This window comes from Centroberyx affinis, unplaced genomic scaffold (genome assembly GCF_046629955.1).
Source record: "Centroberyx affinis isolate AG114_WGS23_722 - 3 ecotype Tasmania unplaced genomic scaffold, CSIRO-AGI_Caff_v1 ptg000435l_1, whole genome shotgun sequence".
Classification (NCBI taxonomy): Eukaryota; Metazoa; Chordata; class Actinopteri; order Beryciformes; family Berycidae; genus Centroberyx; species Centroberyx affinis.
Window position 1 is genome coordinate 1 of NW_027279099.1, and position 17,359 is coordinate 17,359.

Below are 17,359 nucleotides of genomic sequence, written 5' to 3' on the forward strand. Positions count from 1 at the left end.
GGCACAATGAAGTCACTCCAGTAGGTTTAGTTAGTTTAAATGCAAATCTCCTCAAATATTGATAATTGATGATTAAATAATCATACAAACAAAAACAGAGCAAATGACCTTTGACAAATATAGGAAAGCATTCATAAGATACAGAATATATAGCCCATTTTAGGATGTGGATGGCATATAGAATGGCAGGATATAACAGTAAACCTGAAATACGGGACTTTGGAGAGGAATTACACTCACATTCTCTACAATCAGAGCTATTGATTAGCAAGTTATCCCACTCTCACCGAAACATTAGTAGCACTTTAACGTATCAAAATCTGACAAAAGCCTCATCTCAGTATCTTTCCTGGATCTGCACTGCGGCCTCCTCTGCCATCGCTCCACCGTTTGTCCCGCCCTGGGTGCGCTTTACGTCTCCACACAACTGGTCAGACACAGGGACACGGTTAACGCTTGAGTCACAGCCAACCTCCGGTTCAGCGTTGAGGACAGGGTCAATATCACAGCAGGAACTGGTGTCAAAGCCAACGCTAGTGCCAAGACTTGGATTCGGGATAATGCCAGGGTGAGGTTCAGCTCCAGCACCGGGGATCTGCGTGTCTGCGTCTGGCCTTGCACCAGGAGACTCTGTGTAGGAGTGCAGGCTCATTACCTCCGCCTCTGTATCTGGGTCACAGACCTTTTCTTCCCGCTGCTGCTGCTTGGTCCTCAGCCTCCGGCGGCTGATCTGCTTCTGCAGCTGGAGTTTGCTGGTGAAGAAGATGCTCCGCCAGCCCACCTCGAGGGCCAGGGACGACGCCTCAGCTGAAACCGTGTCACAGCATCTCCGCACTGCCTGCTCCCAGAACTCCTCCGACCCACACAGCTGAGCAGCAGAAGCCATAGGATAGTATCAAGGAATAGCATAGTCTTTGTCACAATTAATAGAAGAGTTTTACAGTTTCTAATTTAAAACAAAGTGATGGATAATGATATGTGGTGATGTATTCTCTTGAGAGACCAACTGAAAGCAAAGTATCTCTGTGTGAAGCCTAAATAACAAACACAATATTTTTCAGGTTTAAGGATGCAGTCTATTTTTGGCATGATCTCCTGTCATGTGTCTCCTGAACTCACCTGCCTGAACCTGCGCGAGGTTCGTCCGAGCTGCCCCACATCCTCCAGCTCCAGATAGGTTAATATGTGGAGCAGCAAGGGGTCCGGCAGGCGCTCCAGGTAGTCATAATGGCCTTGGCACAAAGCCTGGGTGTACCGCAAGATTTGATGACCGAAGACCATGCGGACCTGACCTGGGAAGAAGCCCATTGTTTTTATTGTCAGACCTATCGAAGTATTTCAGTTTGTCCTCATATGGACTAAACAAACAATGCCATACATAAGACATAATCTGAGGATATAATGATATACTGTACACCTAAAGATAAAACATTGTAACACCACACACCATCTATATAGGCCTAATGTAGATTATATTATATACTCAGAAGTATGCTATACATAGGCAGTGCTATAAAGTGCAAACATTTGTTTGAGGGAGAGCCTTCCCTCCAGATAGGTGCTGTTTTTTTCATCTTTATGTATTTAGTGAAACAACACCTTGCAGCACACACACACACCTGGGAACTGCCCAGTACAACCAGTCTTCTACAGATAGGCACTGAGCAGCTACACTGGAGCACCAGCAGTGGTAGTTGTCAGTGGAGTGTGTGGTTCTGGTTTGAATTAACCCCCTCTTCTGCTTACAATATGCACTGTATGTGGTTCTTGTTTGAATAACCCTCTCTACAACATACCACTGGGGAGCCGCACAAAGACATAATTTGACGGATTCTCACTGTTCTCCTTGCTGTGCCATCTGTGGAGCCACACATGATGAGAGCAGCAGATGGCCCTTGAGGCCTCGCTGATCAGCCTCTCCACTGGACTCCTGTCATGAGGCTGCATAGCGTATCTAGGGACCAACACTCCAACTGCTTATTTGTTTGTAACTATGAGTTGGAAGATATGAATTCCTTACTCTGTAGCCGGCTGTCATCCAAGTAGTCCTGGTGAGACTGCCTCTGCTCTCCAGGCTTTGCGTACCTGCCTTCATTTCTCAGAGAGATCTTCCACCATCTCCAGATCACCTGGAAATGACCATTATAGGGGTGTAACAAATCTGATCCAGTGTTAGAAGCATTTATTTATCATTTTGGATTGTGCAACAGGGGGTGCAACTCAAGATTGTCCGTAGTGTAGAATTACACAGATATGGATTGAGACCTAGTCCTAAATTAGGATATCAAAATGATATTTTTAGTCCAAGATTATCTTAATCCATGTCATCTTTTAAAATTAATTAAAACAAAATTTTACACACAAACGTTTATATTAGGCCTTGTTTTTTGCCCTTCCTTCTCCCCCAGTTTAATTATTCTGTAACCCTGCTTTCTGACAGTTATTGTTTATCTTGTTGGCCTTTACTGATTATAGTTTTATTCTCCATAAAACTGCTACACAAATAAACTATTTCTAATGTGTATTTCTTTTATTTAATTGATATTAAATCAATAATACTGTTAAGAAGAAGAACAAAAAGAATAGTTAGGATGCTAGTTAATATTCATTTAAAAATAAAAAGTTAACGTTAGGATGCTAGTAACGTTAGTAGGAAGTAACGTTAGCCAGCATTGCTAAGTTAGCAGGCTATAGATATTATTAACAAGTAAGACTTGGTAGTTATCATTAATGTTTTCCAGAAATGCATTTTTTTAAGCAACGTGCAAACACTTACATCTGTTTTGGTGATAACTAAATTATAAAAATCCTTATTAGGTGAAGGGCCTTGTCCACAGATTTCAAATAAATGTTCTGTTAAAAGTGACGCCATGTTGAAAACTTTGTATACGTTGCCATGACAACAGCAGGGGAGGAGTTTTCTCAAGGGAAGCGTTTCAGGAGAAATGTGAAAAATAGTGTTTTGCTTCTATTTGAAAGGTCAAAGTTATTTTAAACATTTATGTAAAACAATGTTAGTTGCATGTTAACATTTGAAAAAAAAAAGGTACATGGGGTTTCAATGTTAAATAGTAGAGCAGCTTGTTAATGTCGAATATCAAATACTGGTTTTTAAGTTGGAGCAATCAATCAGCTCAAAATGACCTCAAGGTCCACTGACTCCCATCCATGTTTATCCAAACATAAAGAAGTTATACAGGCCTGATGAGGATAATATTTTGATAATTAAATATGATTGTAAGGAATTGCTTTTGTGAACAAAAGGTAAAAGTTGTGTTTTTTAAGCAAAAATACTAATATGAAGTGTTCTTGCTGAAACAAGCACACACCAATTACAAATCCCTGGTTGAAGTACTTTGTTTTACCATTGAAACGGAAAAGGGAATTGAAAACTCATGCAATTTTGTCAAAAGTTGAACATATTTTTCAGTAGAAGTTCAAACTGTCATACAAGTTGTAGTTAAAAATCTTTAATTTATTTATACATATATTTATATATGTACACATTGACTTACCTATTCTTGTAAAGACAAGTAACACATTGTCAAATTCATTGTTAGTCACTGATGGCACAAGCGAGACCCTCATTCTCCAGAGTCAAGCACTGGTCCAGTAATGAGACAATCCCAAATTGAACCTCTGTCCTCTGCCTCATTTTTAAAGCAAATTGGAGGGAGATGATCAATGGTTATTTTTGCCGTGTCCTTTTCTCCAAAGGCTTTTTAATCAGGAGGCAAGCAGAGGAGCAGAGGAATCAAAGGAGTAATGTGAATAAGACATAGCCACCATTATGAAGATAATTTATATTCAAATTGTGTCCATTTGTAACTCTAGGCAGGGTCTGGTAAACTTATCATTCGCTGTCACTAGGACAATGAGTCACCCACAACCAAAAAAAAAAAATCTCTTTCACCTGATTTGTGGCAACCCAGTTTCACTTAGAGAATCAGGGTCACGCCCATCACCCTGAGGCTTTCTTAACAGTCTTACACCCTTACCTCACTCTCTCAATATACTGGAGGATATCTGAAATTCTGCTCCAGCAGCAGAGAGGTCACAGACAACTCACGGCAAGTGTACAGAGATTTGACCAATGTTTAAGAGACCAGGCAGGGTTACAGAAGGAAAACTTGTTTATCTTTACCCCTGCCTTGCTTTTCTCTTTGTACCTGTGTTTGTGCTGTAGCAGACATACAGTATGCCTGTCCCTTTACATGCTGGTCTAAAGGAGTCTGAGGTCTCTGCTGGCCTCATATTCAGTGAGCTGCCCAGAGTTTCAAACCAACCTTTAGCCCCTACTCTTTTCACACTTGTGCAGATCTAACAGAATTGGACAGGTATACGTGACACTGTACATTTAACAGGTCTACGTCACTCACTGATAGACCGGGCATGATTTACCCATCCTGCTGAGTCCAATTGTTTAGAATCTACACTTTCAAAGATATAGGGCTATGCAGGCTGTTTTAGGTCAAGGGCAGCTGTTGACACTTAGGGATAGCACTCTGAATCTGTAAGTTAATCACGGAGATAGTTGCACCTCAGTGCCAGTATAGTAGCAATTATGCTAAAATAACGAAAAAAAGAAATCCCTTTTGCAAATGAAATACCTGTATCATTATGGTTGCTAAAATCCACACAGATCATGGACTTGGATGGAAACCCTGTTAATAACCTTAAACTGTATACCCTTACTTAAGTAGATACATTGTAGTGGCTTTTCCACAAGGTGTGTGTATACTCACCCTTGTTAACTCAGTCCTTGTTATACATAACATGTACTTAATCGTGATTACAAATGATGATATGCACAAAGAGCTTACAGTCATAAGCATAAACAAAAAATAAAAAGTATATAATGTATTGTATATAGTCCAAAGGGTATAATTGTTTCTTTTTCCCCCAGAACAGTCCCTTAGTCTTCAATATAGTCCTTTGTACTCCTTCATAGTGTTGTAAACTTTTTTTCTTAAGAAAAAAAAAATCTTGGTTTAAGAGTCTTTTTTAAGAAATGTACTGTCACTAGCTGTGTGACGGAACGGGTGCGTTGAATATGTGCTGCATGCTGCCCTCCGGTGGCGAGGAGTGGGTGGTGTGCTACAGGAAGGGGTTGGTGGAAGAGCCTCCGGCAGGGAACGACCCGGCTGGGGCTCCCGCCTGGAACAGGACAGGTGAAGGGAGAGAAAGGTGAGAGTGGACAGGCAGACAAGACCGCAACAGTAAACATCACTGCTGTTGCAAAACTCTTCACTGATTCAATGCAAATTTTATATTATAATGTGCAATGCTTTTAGTCAAATCATCATCTCACTTGCAAACTAAGCAGCTTTGATTTTGGCCTTCTTTCAACCACAGTGCATCTTTTAATCCCTTCTTTGACAGCCTCTAAAAAGTGAGGAAAACAAACACAATACATGCTCACCATAAATGGGTTATTGGGCATGCCAGGGCCAGCCATGGGCTGCCCAAAGGGAGTCATGGAGGGCTTGTTCTGGCTGTAGACTGGGAATGCAGGGCCTAGGGCAGATAGGCAGAGGGAGCGGGATTCACAACAGGTTGAATCTGCTGTCTCCAGTTGTGCAGCGTGTAATAACAGTTTGTACTTTATTATTTTTTGGTTGCATACGTCAGAATGGTTGTAACAAGCAGTAGGTCATAGCGGGTCAAATGTAAACATTCATTTTACAGTGAGTTTTTTTTTTTAGAAATCCATACAGGACTAAGACTGTAAAACGAAAAAGTGAGCTAAGATCCAGGGTGTCAGGTTGCATTCAGGTGTGAACAGAGCCTAATGAATGATTCCAGATTTGTTCATTACATTTTTGGTCCAGAAAACAAAGCTTTGTACCCTAAATGCAACCATTAATCATTGTGCAGTAGCTGCCACTGAAAAGTCACTCTTTCCATTTGCTGCTGCGAGACTGGAACTCAATTCCCAGCGTAGAGTGCAATCATGTGGATGAAAACCCCCCCTGAGTCTTGCCGGGGCAAATGCAGCAGTTGACCCAAATGGTTCAAGTATGTGATCTTTCATTTGCTGACCATCACAGACAGGTACTGCACATGCGGAAGATGCTAAGGATGAAGGGATGTGGGGGCCACTAACCATTAGGCTGAGGGTGATAGGCCCCAGGTTGAGGGTAGGGGATGGGGGCCTGGCCAGGGAAGGGCTGCTGGAAGTTTCCGCTGAAACTGGTCGGGAGGCAGTAGGAAGACGCATTCCCAAAGCCGGCAGGCATGCTCATAGAGCCAGTACCGAATGAGGCTACGAGACACACGCACAACACACACAGCATGTGTGTGTACAGTGTATGCACACACACGTGCACCATATGCACACACACACACACACACACACACACACACACAAAAGGGAGGAGTAAGTTTTAGACACAGACAGGACTTACCTTAGCAAAAAACTAGCTTACTTACTTGTCAATGCAACTGGGTTACATCAAATTAACACAAATCTCTAAAAAAAATGTATAATAAATATACACTAAGCTTTAGACACACACACACACACACACACACCTGCAGCTGGAGCTCTACCATTGGTCTGGAAAGGGTTGGTGGCCATCTCTGGGGCAACAGCTGCAGCAACAAAGGGGTTTGTGGACGGGACAGCTAGAGGAAGCACATGGGCAAGTTAAAAAAACAGTCTTAAAACTGCAAAACTTATTTTTATTTTGTATGTATCACTGTAAAAGTAATTACAACTGCCACCTCCAAAGCCTGGCTGTATGCTGGGTAAGACAGGTTGAGTCTGGGCAGGTGAGGATCCCAGCACTGGTCCAAACATATTCCTGCAAACAAAATGTCCATATGAAATGGTTCTACATCTGTTTTAAACATGTAGTATGTTGTAGTAGTTTACTTCTTAACTGGATCTGAAGATTTTGGTTGGGATCTAACTTGATGTATACCGATAGTGTCTGGGTAATGTGACTATCAGCTAGACCAGTCATCCTCAAAGTCCGGACTCCGGTCCGGATCCGGACCGAACCACAACTGTCTCCAGACTCTGAGCAAATTATACTTTTCATATGTATTATTTGTATTATCTGCGAGACTTCGCCGCAACGCAACGAGTCAAAATTCTCCGCTTTCTCCACTGCAAGCAGCGCTCTGAATGTCCGACTGCTCCACTGTCTGTGTGAGGACGTCTACTCTGCTTTGGTTTGGTCCAATCACATTCAGCGTCCCGTCATCTCCATGACAGCGGTGAGTCGCGGACGCGACGTCATACTGTAGAGCCGCACTTTTTTTTTCAAACTTTATTTTTACAAGAGAAGAGAACAAAGACCGGTGTAATCAAGTTGACAGCGCAGCTCGTTTCGTCAGCTGTTAGCTACTAGCCTAGATTTGGAACGTGAATCAATCTAAAATGGCGTGTTCAAAGGTGGCCAGCCTACAGCAGTGAGTCTGCATTCTCAACAATGAACATGGTAAAGAACGAGTACTGCAGCCGACTCACCAATGAACACTTGCATCAGTGTCTCTGCCTGGTCATCACACCTTTTGTGCCAAAGTTCAAAGTCTTGGCAGCAGACCAAAGGTGCCACTTCTCTCATTAAGCAACAGTGTTTGACACAATGTACAATAGTTCTGGACTTATTTGGACTTTGATTCTTAGGATGGTTTGATTCACCTCTGGTGGCTGGGTGTGTGAACCGGGTTTAGGGGATGGGGATAATGGGGAAATGGTGATTTGTAGCTTTAATTGAATTTTACATGTAATTTTATCTTTTATTTAATTTTATTTTATATATTTTATATAATTTAATTTTATATTATATATATTTTATATTTAATTTTATATTATTAATTTAATAATTTAATTATAATTCGTTAAAAGCTTGACTGACCTTAATAAACGGACCTTTGTCTAATTGAAAATTTTCTTTGTGGACCTTTAAGATTTGTATTTGAGTACCCCTGAGCTAGACCATTACACTGCGTAGAGGTACATTAGTCTTAACAACAACATCACCAAGATTAAAACCTTGAATTTATCAAATTCCATATTTTCCCAGACTTGTGTATAGGAACTGTGTAGGATATCTTCTAGTCACCGTATATTAGCAACATTACTACAATACAGTGTGTGTGTGTGTGTGTGTGTGTGTGTGTGTGTCTCTCTCTCTCTCTGCCAGTCTCTCACCCCTGCACATTGCTGCCTGTGGGGGCGGAGGAGCTGAGCTCGTTGTCTAGCTCAGCCAGAGCAGCGTAGCGGTCCTCTGCAGAACTCCCCAGCTGGGACTGGGCGGGGACGGCACTGGACATCGACGGGATTGGCACACCTCCCCCTAACGACACAAGGAAGAAGATACTCAAAGGTCAAGTGCCGTACCCATACACATGCAAGTACAAATATAAAATAAATACAAATAAATTATAGCATGATGTAGCACATTATGACAGTGAGAAGCTCAATAATTTGCAAAGCCTATGTGTCCACCGGGAATCTGTCTTCACAGCGCTTCTGAGGCTTCTTTCTCTCAATATTTCAAATGGAAAGGACGCATAGGTGTTTGTTCCCGACAACACTGAGACCTTAGCATGTGTTAGTGCTTACAGCACTAACACATGCTAAGGTCTCTTTCACATTTTAGCACTGTGCTTCAAAATGGTTTCAACAGTTGCTTAGCAACAACAAAAGTGATGACCAGCACTTCCCCAAAGCATCTGTTTAGCACTACTAGATAAAAAAAAGAGGTTCCCAGTGGACACAGTGACTAAGACATGAATGAGAGGATATTGGGGTGAAGGTGAGTGTGTATGTGGAGGGGGTGGGGGGATGGGGGCAGGATGGTGGTGGGGAGGGGGGTACCTGATGAAAAGGACTTTGAGGGGGGTGACATGCCCAGATGGGATGGGATTGCAGAGTTGCCAAACGCCTCAAAGTTGGCAAAGTTGGCGTTTGAATTACCCTGAGTTGCTGCAGCCGTAGACAAGGAAACAATGACACTGACAATGAATGTGGAAATCAAAATGGTAGAGCAGTGCATGGGATGATGACAGTCTGAAGAGTACGTACTGCTAGGCATCTGAATCCATCTGTCTAGTCTCTGGTACATTTTCATTAGATACGCATGTATCAGCCTTAGTGAATATCTGTCACTGACTCTACCTTTTGGTACCTTTGGTACAAAGTGAAGCACTCACCTGATTGGCTTTGGAAATGTGCAAAGTTGGCAAAGTTGGCAGAGCTGGCGGCTTGAGAGGGTGGAGCAGCGAAGATGTCTCCTCCCAGGTCTGACAGCAAGTCAAACTTCTTCTCATGGGCAATGCTGTGAGCCTGGGAACGACCTAGCCCCGGAGACTGGGCGGGGGCAGAAAACAAGAAAGATCTGAATAGGTGGCAGGCTGGGGGTTGACAGATGTACTGTAGCTCAATCTAAAATTTTCTCATACCCAATCTCACACCAAAAGACACTGATGGTGGATATTGAGTAGGCAAACAGAGGCTTTTGTGTGTATTTGCGTTACCTGGCGTGGTGGGGTCTTGTTGAGCTGCAGAGTCTTGAGGGGTTGGACCTCTGGTGTGCTGCCGGTGCTGCTGGCTGACGAGCCGGACACCGAGGCCTGGACACTCGCTACTGCCCTCGCCTGGTCTGGAGGAACATACCTAAGCATACAGGAAAGGAGCACCGACACATACAAGCACACACACACACAAACACACAGTTGAGAAGTGTGAGCAGATTTAGCTTTCGTAATAATGAATGTAGCAAAGCTTTCATCTTTCTATGGGTTTTAAGTAAGGGTGGCGTTTTTCAATATTTTCCAACAGACAGCGAAATGATTTATTTCATTGAACCCAATCATAGAGTATTTTAATCTGATCAAATGGGAACTTCTTCCATATAACAGTGTTTAAAAATTGTGCTCTTATCCACCAACACTGCAGTTACAGAGGGAAGGACACGTCGACCCAGACAGACCTAGACAACAGATAGCCTGCTATCAAACTGCAGCATGTGGTTAACCAATTCCATAAAGCAAAATGGCCTTTGGCAGCACCAACACTTGAATGAATCTCTCAACACTTTTTTCTGTTGCATCATATCCAACAGTAACAAGTCTGTGTTACCTACTGACCTGCAGCACTTTTTAAAATAGTATTTCTGGCACTCTTCAAAGACTCAATCCATGATTCCAACAAGAACATTTATCATGCCCCCAATAATCACTTAACTGTTGATCATGCAATACAATGAGGAGACAAACATGAATGGAAGGAAGAGGATGGTTGTGAAATGTAGAGAAATTACTAAGCCACCTTGCCGAATAGGAAACTGATTAAGAGAGGTCAATCAATATCCCAATACATCAATTAGATTAAAATCGCAAACTAAACACCCTGAATACTTGATCCATTGATTTATCACGCCCATCCCCAGGGTGAAGAATTTAAATAAGGATGGTGATAAACCTTTGTGTGGTCCAACTCCTTCTCTTAGTATATTATTTACTTTTAACAGATTTTACTCTTGATAGATCTTATCAAGCAAAAAAAAAAAACAAAGAATATTTAATTACCATCTTTTCTTCTCGTATTTTTCCTGAAGGAATTCTTTTACTTTCTGTGGTTCTCGGAAATCTGGAACAACTGATGTCCTGTCGTCATAGAGGCCCAACCAGATGTGTTTACAGACCTACAGGGGGGCAGGGGAATGAGGAGGGAGGGGGGGGAAAGGGAGGGGATGGGGGGTAAAGGAGGGAAAGGGGTGAGAGAAAATAAAGGCAGCAGGGGAGGGGGAGGGGATGATGAGAAATGGGAAAGAAGTAGGGAGAGAGGAATGTCAATAAAGTTGACTAAGCCCAGACAAATACCTACATGCCACTAGAGAGTTAAAGACAAGTAACCAAGACCTAAACATGTTTAATTGTGTCAAATGTGGTTCTGAGTCCTTTGTTGCCAAGTGTGCATGATACCTCATTGCTGTGTTTCTGTAGGAACTCAATTTCCTGCTGTGTGAATGTGGTCATAGAGATGGACTTCACTCTGTGTGGGGGATTCAGTCCTCGCCTGTGGGTGGAGGGGGGCAGACGTTAGCTGAAGAACAAGAGAAGCAGGATGCCACCCAATGCAATTTTACACAAAACAAACAAAAAGCAGATGCCCAACTAGAAACGGTCCATTACCATTTTTCAGTCTCCAATACATGCATGAGCACTTGCACTTGCCAATACCACGTTTCAATGTGAGCACTTTTATTGACATTTCTTCAATAATAGAGGATAGTAAAACATTGGAGGCAAACACAGCGAGGTAAACACTGGAACTACTGCATTCAAAAAACTTTGTTAATTAGATCAAATTGGATCATCTCCACTGTTTGTACTGAAATGAATCTATAAATATTATCTCAGCATTGTTAAATACCATTGCGTCAGATCTATGTGCTCAGTTTGTGCTCTTCACAATACCAAGTATGAGGATTTCACTGATTTCACTTTCTTGCCCTGATACCAGTATTGGTGATGCACCACTGCGCTTAAAATATATAGTGTAAAGCTGGATATAGACATAGATCCATAGGACTGAAAAAATAAACATGTAGTAGATTATCTCAACATGGCATCATCTTTTATTAGAAAGGGTGATAGACATAAATAGGCCTCATTTTACATAGGCCCTTGGGCCCACGGTTTCTTTTGGCGCAGCACTGAGAGGTGTGCATGTATTGATTACACTTGGCATTGCATGTGTGTCACAAGTGCTGACAGGGACTGAGAGAAACAATACAATGCAAGGTGTCTATATCCTGGTGCTGTATCCAGACATGGTAAGCCTACAGTCAGTGGGGAAATACTGTACATAATATGGGCACTGACTGCATACAGGCTTGCCATTCCTTCCACCACGACAGGTGAAGTCATTACGAGAAAAGTAGGAGTATTTGTCTCACTGGGCACAATCAAGGCGGCAGACAGTGGAAGTACTCGATCATTGCATAAATAATGGTTATGATTTCGTAATCGTTGAATTTTCGGGAAGCATGAGTAGAGGTTTCATCAGCCCACAGTTTAGTCCGACCCACTGCCCCATATAAGTATTTCCCAACTTGTGAGACCCACCCTGCGTCTACTTATCTTAGAGGTGTGTATGTTTTCAACATGCGTTGTAGGACGTCCAGCTAAAGTTCAACAGGAGGAGTTTCCCCGCCTGTGACGTGCTGTTTTTAAAGAGGCTGGCCAAATATTTGACTATTGGGTATCTCAACTATGCAGTGCTAACCTTGACTGGAGGCAATAAGCCAGAGCCCAACTCTTTAAGACTTCGTGTAAATGTAACTCTGACCCCACATCATTTCATTGAGTGTTGAGAAAATGAACCATGGTTGTCAACAAAGCAAGCGACCCAGCCCAGCCCAACGGCCTCGGGCTAACCGTAGATGGCGTTCACGTTACCTGTCCTGACTTAGCTAACGAGCTAACGGTACCGCTAAGTGGACCGCACAAATATATGACAAGCCACGTTGCCTTGTCCTTGCCAGGCTGACGCCCTAAGCAACAAGACGGTACTACCAACCAAACATTAACTCACAAGATCCCAGAACAGGTGGTACAGACGAAAGAGCCCACTGTCATGTTGGCATAGGTCGGGCCGCGCTGGTCGCAGTCGAAGCATTTCCTATTCGGGGGCAAGCTAGTCATTTCCCGGAGCATCTTCAGATGAGTCTCCTCCTGCTTTCGCTTCGCGCTCGTCGCCATGGCCGAAAAACAACGGCGGGCAGAAGTTTTATCCGGGACTTGGGAGTGGGTGTCTTCGGGGAGACTTGCCGCGACGACGGCGGTGGCCAGACACCTTGCTGAGAGGTCTAGCGGGGAGACTGGGCGACTGACAAATTTCTTCTTCTACACTGAAAAAGGGCAAACCGACCAACTTCAGGAGCACAGGCGCCATCTATTGGATTGGAATGACGCCTCGCATTTAGATATGAAAAGTAGGGATTCTCATTTCTTACAAATATGCTTAAGGATTAAAGTGCTGTTGGTGTGAGAAAAAAAAACAGTACACATATCATGTAGATACAGTTTTTAGTGTTTTACCAATATCCAATCACACTCAAATATGTATGGTAAACAACCAAAAAAAACGTAAACATTCTTTTAATTTAAAAAAGGCCAACAGCATTACATATAAATCAAAATATATACTCTATACATAATTGGCTAGTCTGTACATAATAAAAGCATATTTTTTTCATCTACATGAACTTAAAACATCTCAACATCTCTTTAGACATGATACCGCTTCAATACACAATGTTTTAAAATTCAAGTCTTTGGTCTCGGACTTGGCACCATTCACACAACAGGTGCCCATTGAATATCTTGTAATCAGACATCCCCTGTATCCCGTTTTGGCTTGGGGGAAGGCCTCACTGACAGTGATCACACTGTTCTCTTTCATAGCCGTCGACTGCCTCCTCTGGGTTTCTTGGTGGCTTTGCAGGAAACTGAGAACAGTTTTTTTTGCTCGATTCTCAGTCACATGAACTGAGGATTTGCTCAGTTAATTACATTGTTGTGGAAACCGCTGTAAAGGGAGGATCAAATGATTGCATTGTCAGTGGGGTAGTGCTGCCATGCAGAGACAGGTACTTGTAATAAACATCTTGCAAGACACTTGTTTTGGCTTCATTCAAAATGCAGAACTAGAAGGCATTCAGGAGACCATCTCTCCAGCTCATGAACGCAGCATAATATGCTGGGAATAATGGCTGGGAAATTCCAGATCACCATCCGCAATCAACTGATCCTTTGGCCAAGGGCTATCTGTCTCCCAAATTTCAGCCACATCCGTTCGTAACTTTTTGAGATATCTTGCTAACAACCAGACAAACAGACAGGGCTGAAAATATAACCTCCTTCCAACTTGGTTGGTGGAGGTAATAAGCAGCAGGTGGTGGCAGCCTTATTTTGGCTTTAGTCTCTTTCCTTTGCTGCTCGCAGAATCCCCAGCTTCCACCAGCTAGAGGAGGAGAGAGAACAGACATTCAACAGACATTCAACAGACAGTGAGGAGTGATTTTTCTGCTGTTTATCTAGCAGGTCTTAAACAATGATAGATGTTTCCCTGCTTTGTAAATGGATGACTGGAGTAGAAATCATAATTAATCCAAATATTTCAAGAGTATTTTTAAAGACATTTCAGCTTAAATCAATCACTGTAGTTTTTCAGTCCTGAATCAAATTCTGGATCAATTTAAAAAGCTCTGAGATCTCACTGAATGTTGTAAGAAATACTGTAGATGACTGTGAGGTTTATGTTCACCTGCTGCCTCTTCCTGGTAACTCGAAAGAAGTCTTCCATGCGAGTCTGTCTGCAACATCCCGCTGCCCTCTCCTCTTCCCTCTCCTTCTGCTTCTTTTCCCGCGTCTGACGAAACTTCTCCATCCGTCCACGGACCCTGTGCTCCCTAAAAATCCCATCGTCCCAACATATATACACACACTGACATCAAGATGTCATCAAGAACCATCACAGAAATACTCAAAGTGGAAGCTGGACTCCACTAGCGAAAATACAGCAGCAGAACCTACTTGACATGTTTCGTGCGGCAGAGGAACTCAACCAAGGCCTCTTCATCCGGCTCGGTCCAGACCAGTACAGGGTCTACGGTTTGTGCCGCATCCAAGAATAATTTCCTTGCATCTTGGTACTTCCAGAAATGTGGTACAGGATGTGTCTGAAGGGCAACAGACATCAGAAACTTAATATCACATTCTGTACGTACAGAACAGATTTGAGAAAGAAAAACAGCAACCACTGGCAGTCCATCTAGTACCTCTCTGTTGATATGCAAAACCACCTTCTCTATAGTGCGGTGCCGCTGGATCAGGGTCAGAGCTCTCTTAGGGCCCAAACCGGCTATCTTGTCACAGTAGTCACAGCCCAACAAAATACACAGGTCTACAAACTGGTAGAGGGGAAACACATCAGATGGGGTTGTATGATTGAATAGAGTATCCTTGGGCAGTGATAGTATGAGTCATGCTATTCTCAAAAATCTTCAAATCTCAAAACAGCATGCTTTATAGAAGACCTGAATGAATATTATGGTCTTACCTCCTCATGGGTAATTTTCAGAATGTCTAAAAGCTTGGGTAAAGAATATTCAATGACGTCACTGTAAAGAAGAAAGATATGAGCATGAGAGCTGGTCAGAAACCTCTCAATCCTTCCTTCACTAAACTCTACAACATCAGCATCTTCGTGAACACATGATGCATGTCTAGAGGGCACATACTTGCAAGACACGTGCATTAGATGTGTATATCCTTAAGTAACACATCAGCAGTACAGCTCTTACCTGTCCCTCTTGGCGTTCAGCTGGCGGATGAGAACGCTCCCTCCGAACGGAAGCGTGTCCATGTCCTCTGAAGCCACGGCGTCCACAGTGCCGTCTCTCACCAGCTGGGCACACAGCGCCTCGCCGTCCCCTGGAGCCTGGAGCAACAGACAAGAGAGGAAAAAGAGGGAGAGGTATAGAAGATGTAAATGCAGGGAGGGGAGAGAGAGAGAGAGAAAGAGTGTATGGACTAATTGGGGAGAAGGGGGACAGGCAGAATAAATTACAGAATGAACACAGCTTGAATAGCAGTTTGCTTTACTGCTTTAAGATGTCAGTGTGTGGCAGACGGCACCTGGACGATGGGCACACCCATAAGCTTCAGGAGGTGGAGACAGTCTTTGGTCTGAGAGGATGCTGCAGGGAGCGGGGAAGAGTCAACAATCACTCAAGGATACTGACATTCAACAACTAAAAATTTGAATCTTGAAATGGGTTCTACAAATAATGAAACCTCTTTGTGCTTTTTTGGTCATTTGTACTCTCTTGTAGACTTACTTGTGCCTGAGTGGTTGGGGGAGTTCCAACCTGCTGCTTCAGCTCGTTTCTCAAGCTGCAGGAAAAACATAGAAGCTTCAATCAGCGAGGGATGCTGTCATCCATATCACACTACCGGTGACTGCTGTCTGCATCATATCGCACTGGTCCAGAAATTTCATTTTCACAACTCTTTTGAATGCTTTTATATCAACGCATGTGGATGAGATGAGCTCCTCTTGCCATTACAAACACATGGAAGGAGGAATTCAGATTTGTCTCCCTCTGACCCTTGACTGTCTTACATGTTAGGAGGGCATGTTTAGAATCAAGTCAAGACAGGACATCCAGTCTCGTGATGCCACTTACAACAGCTCTCTTTTCCCCGGGAGGCTTCCCATCAAACACAAAGACTGGCTTTATGTCATGTTCCAGGAAGGTGAGTGTGCGGAAGAACAGACCTGTCAGGGGGCTAGAGAGAGGAAACAATACAGAGGAGCAAGTATATGTCAGTTCAATTCAAATCAATTCAATGAGCTTTATTGGCATGAAGTACAGTTCAGTATATATTGCCAAAGCTTAGTGATCAATATTGATAACATTAATAATTTTCATATTTCACAGAAATGGCATACAAGGAAATAAACTCAGTCTGGTACAATGGAATGGGGAACCAATGTGTGATTCACTAGTCTGAAACAAGAGATGTCAAAAAACAAAGGTCACCAAAGTGCTCACCTTAGAAAATGAAGTGAAGGCACTGCTGTACGGAACTGGTTCATAACAATAGAGGCATCCAGTGCAATGACTTTCCCTGTGGGATGTAACACAGCAGCAGCACTGTCAGCATCTCCACTGAGGGACACCACGGTCCACCAAACTGAAGAACCTGCCACGGTCTACCATAACAGTACTGCTAACATTAGCTTCCCCGTGGAAAGTTGGCTCCTGCTGTAGCTGAAGTGTTGACAGTAACAGTATGCTAGCCTCATTAGCTAGCTACCACCTTAACCCAACAAACAATGAACCATGCACGCGAAACAAAAAGTAGAGCAATGTCAGGAATGTTACCTGTGTAGTCGCTGATGTCTTTGTGAGAAATAGCACCGGGTGCATCTGTGCGAATCAAATCTGCCAGTTTAGTAATCCCCATTGTGTTGGCCAGGTATCTTTCTTATAAAGTAGGGAAGTGATGCGACTGACTGGAGAGACAGGGAGGAGGAGGGGTCGGGAAAGAAATCCTCTAAAAATCAACAGTACAGCCAATATTTATTTTAACTGCATTTCCACTTTTATTTGATTGTTTACAATCTATAAAAATTTTATTTTATAAATTTAAGCCAAGAAAAGAAAAATGATTGTTTTCGTCGTCGTAACTTCCTGTTAGCGTTCCAACCGCTAGAGGAGCCGCAAGCAACCTCCTGGCAAGCAGGTCAATTATTATCATATACTGGAATTAATATCACACTCCCGTTTCTATTCATGAATATAACATTGTTTATAAAGCAATTCCT

At 42.8% G+C, this 17,359-nt stretch overlaps 3 protein-coding genes across 4 annotated transcripts; all 3 read right to left on the reverse strand.

Annotated features, from left to right (window-relative positions):
- Positions 1–337: 337 nt before the first annotated feature.
- On the reverse strand, positions 338–2,872 carry LOC139642135 (F-box only protein 36-like). Its single transcript, XM_071516867.1, has 4 exons — positions 2,777–2,872; positions 2,021–2,129; positions 1,120–1,292; positions 338–868 (listed from the first exon to the last, which is right to left on the reverse strand). The coding sequence occupies exons 1-4, from the start codon at positions 2,870–2,872 to the stop codon at positions 338–340; spliced, it is 909 nt and encodes a 302-aa protein (XP_071372968.1).
- A 589-nt stretch (positions 2,873–3,461) lies between these two features.
- agfg1b (ArfGAP with FG repeats 1b) lies at positions 3,462–12,807 on the reverse strand. Its single transcript, XM_071516869.1, has 12 exons — positions 12,557–12,807; positions 10,942–11,035; positions 10,546–10,661; positions 9,493–9,631; positions 9,169–9,325; positions 8,834–8,941; positions 8,165–8,309; positions 6,727–6,806; positions 6,535–6,627; positions 6,107–6,265; positions 5,423–5,517; positions 3,462–5,157 (listed from the first exon to the last, which is right to left on the reverse strand). The coding sequence occupies exons 1-12, from the start codon at positions 12,721–12,723 to the stop codon at positions 5,098–5,100; spliced, it is 1,413 nt and encodes a 470-aa protein (XP_071372970.1). The 5' UTR covers positions 12,724–12,807; the 3' UTR covers positions 3,462–5,097.
- Positions 12,808–13,059: 252 nt separating this feature from the next.
- LOC139642154 (probable flap endonuclease 1 homolog) lies at positions 13,060–17,015 on the reverse strand. Of its 2 annotated transcripts, none has more exons than XM_071516896.1 (11): positions 16,917–17,015; positions 16,584–16,659; positions 16,215–16,317; positions 15,867–15,921; positions 15,664–15,725; positions 15,330–15,466; positions 15,086–15,146; positions 14,805–14,936; positions 14,560–14,705; positions 14,295–14,435; positions 13,060–13,442 (listed from the first exon to the last, which is right to left on the reverse strand). In XM_071516896.1, exons 1-11 carry the CDS (start codon positions 16,996–16,998, stop codon positions 13,241–13,243), a joined length of 1,197 nt encoding a protein of 398 aa, XP_071372997.1. In that variant the 5' UTR covers positions 16,999–17,015; the 3' UTR covers positions 13,060–13,240. The 2 variants fall into 2 exon arrangements, with proteins under 2 accessions (XP_071372997.1, XP_071372998.1); XM_071516897.1 differs by having other exon boundaries at positions 13,305–13,987; positions 14,291–14,435.
- Between the last annotated feature and the right edge of the window lie 344 nt (positions 17,016–17,359).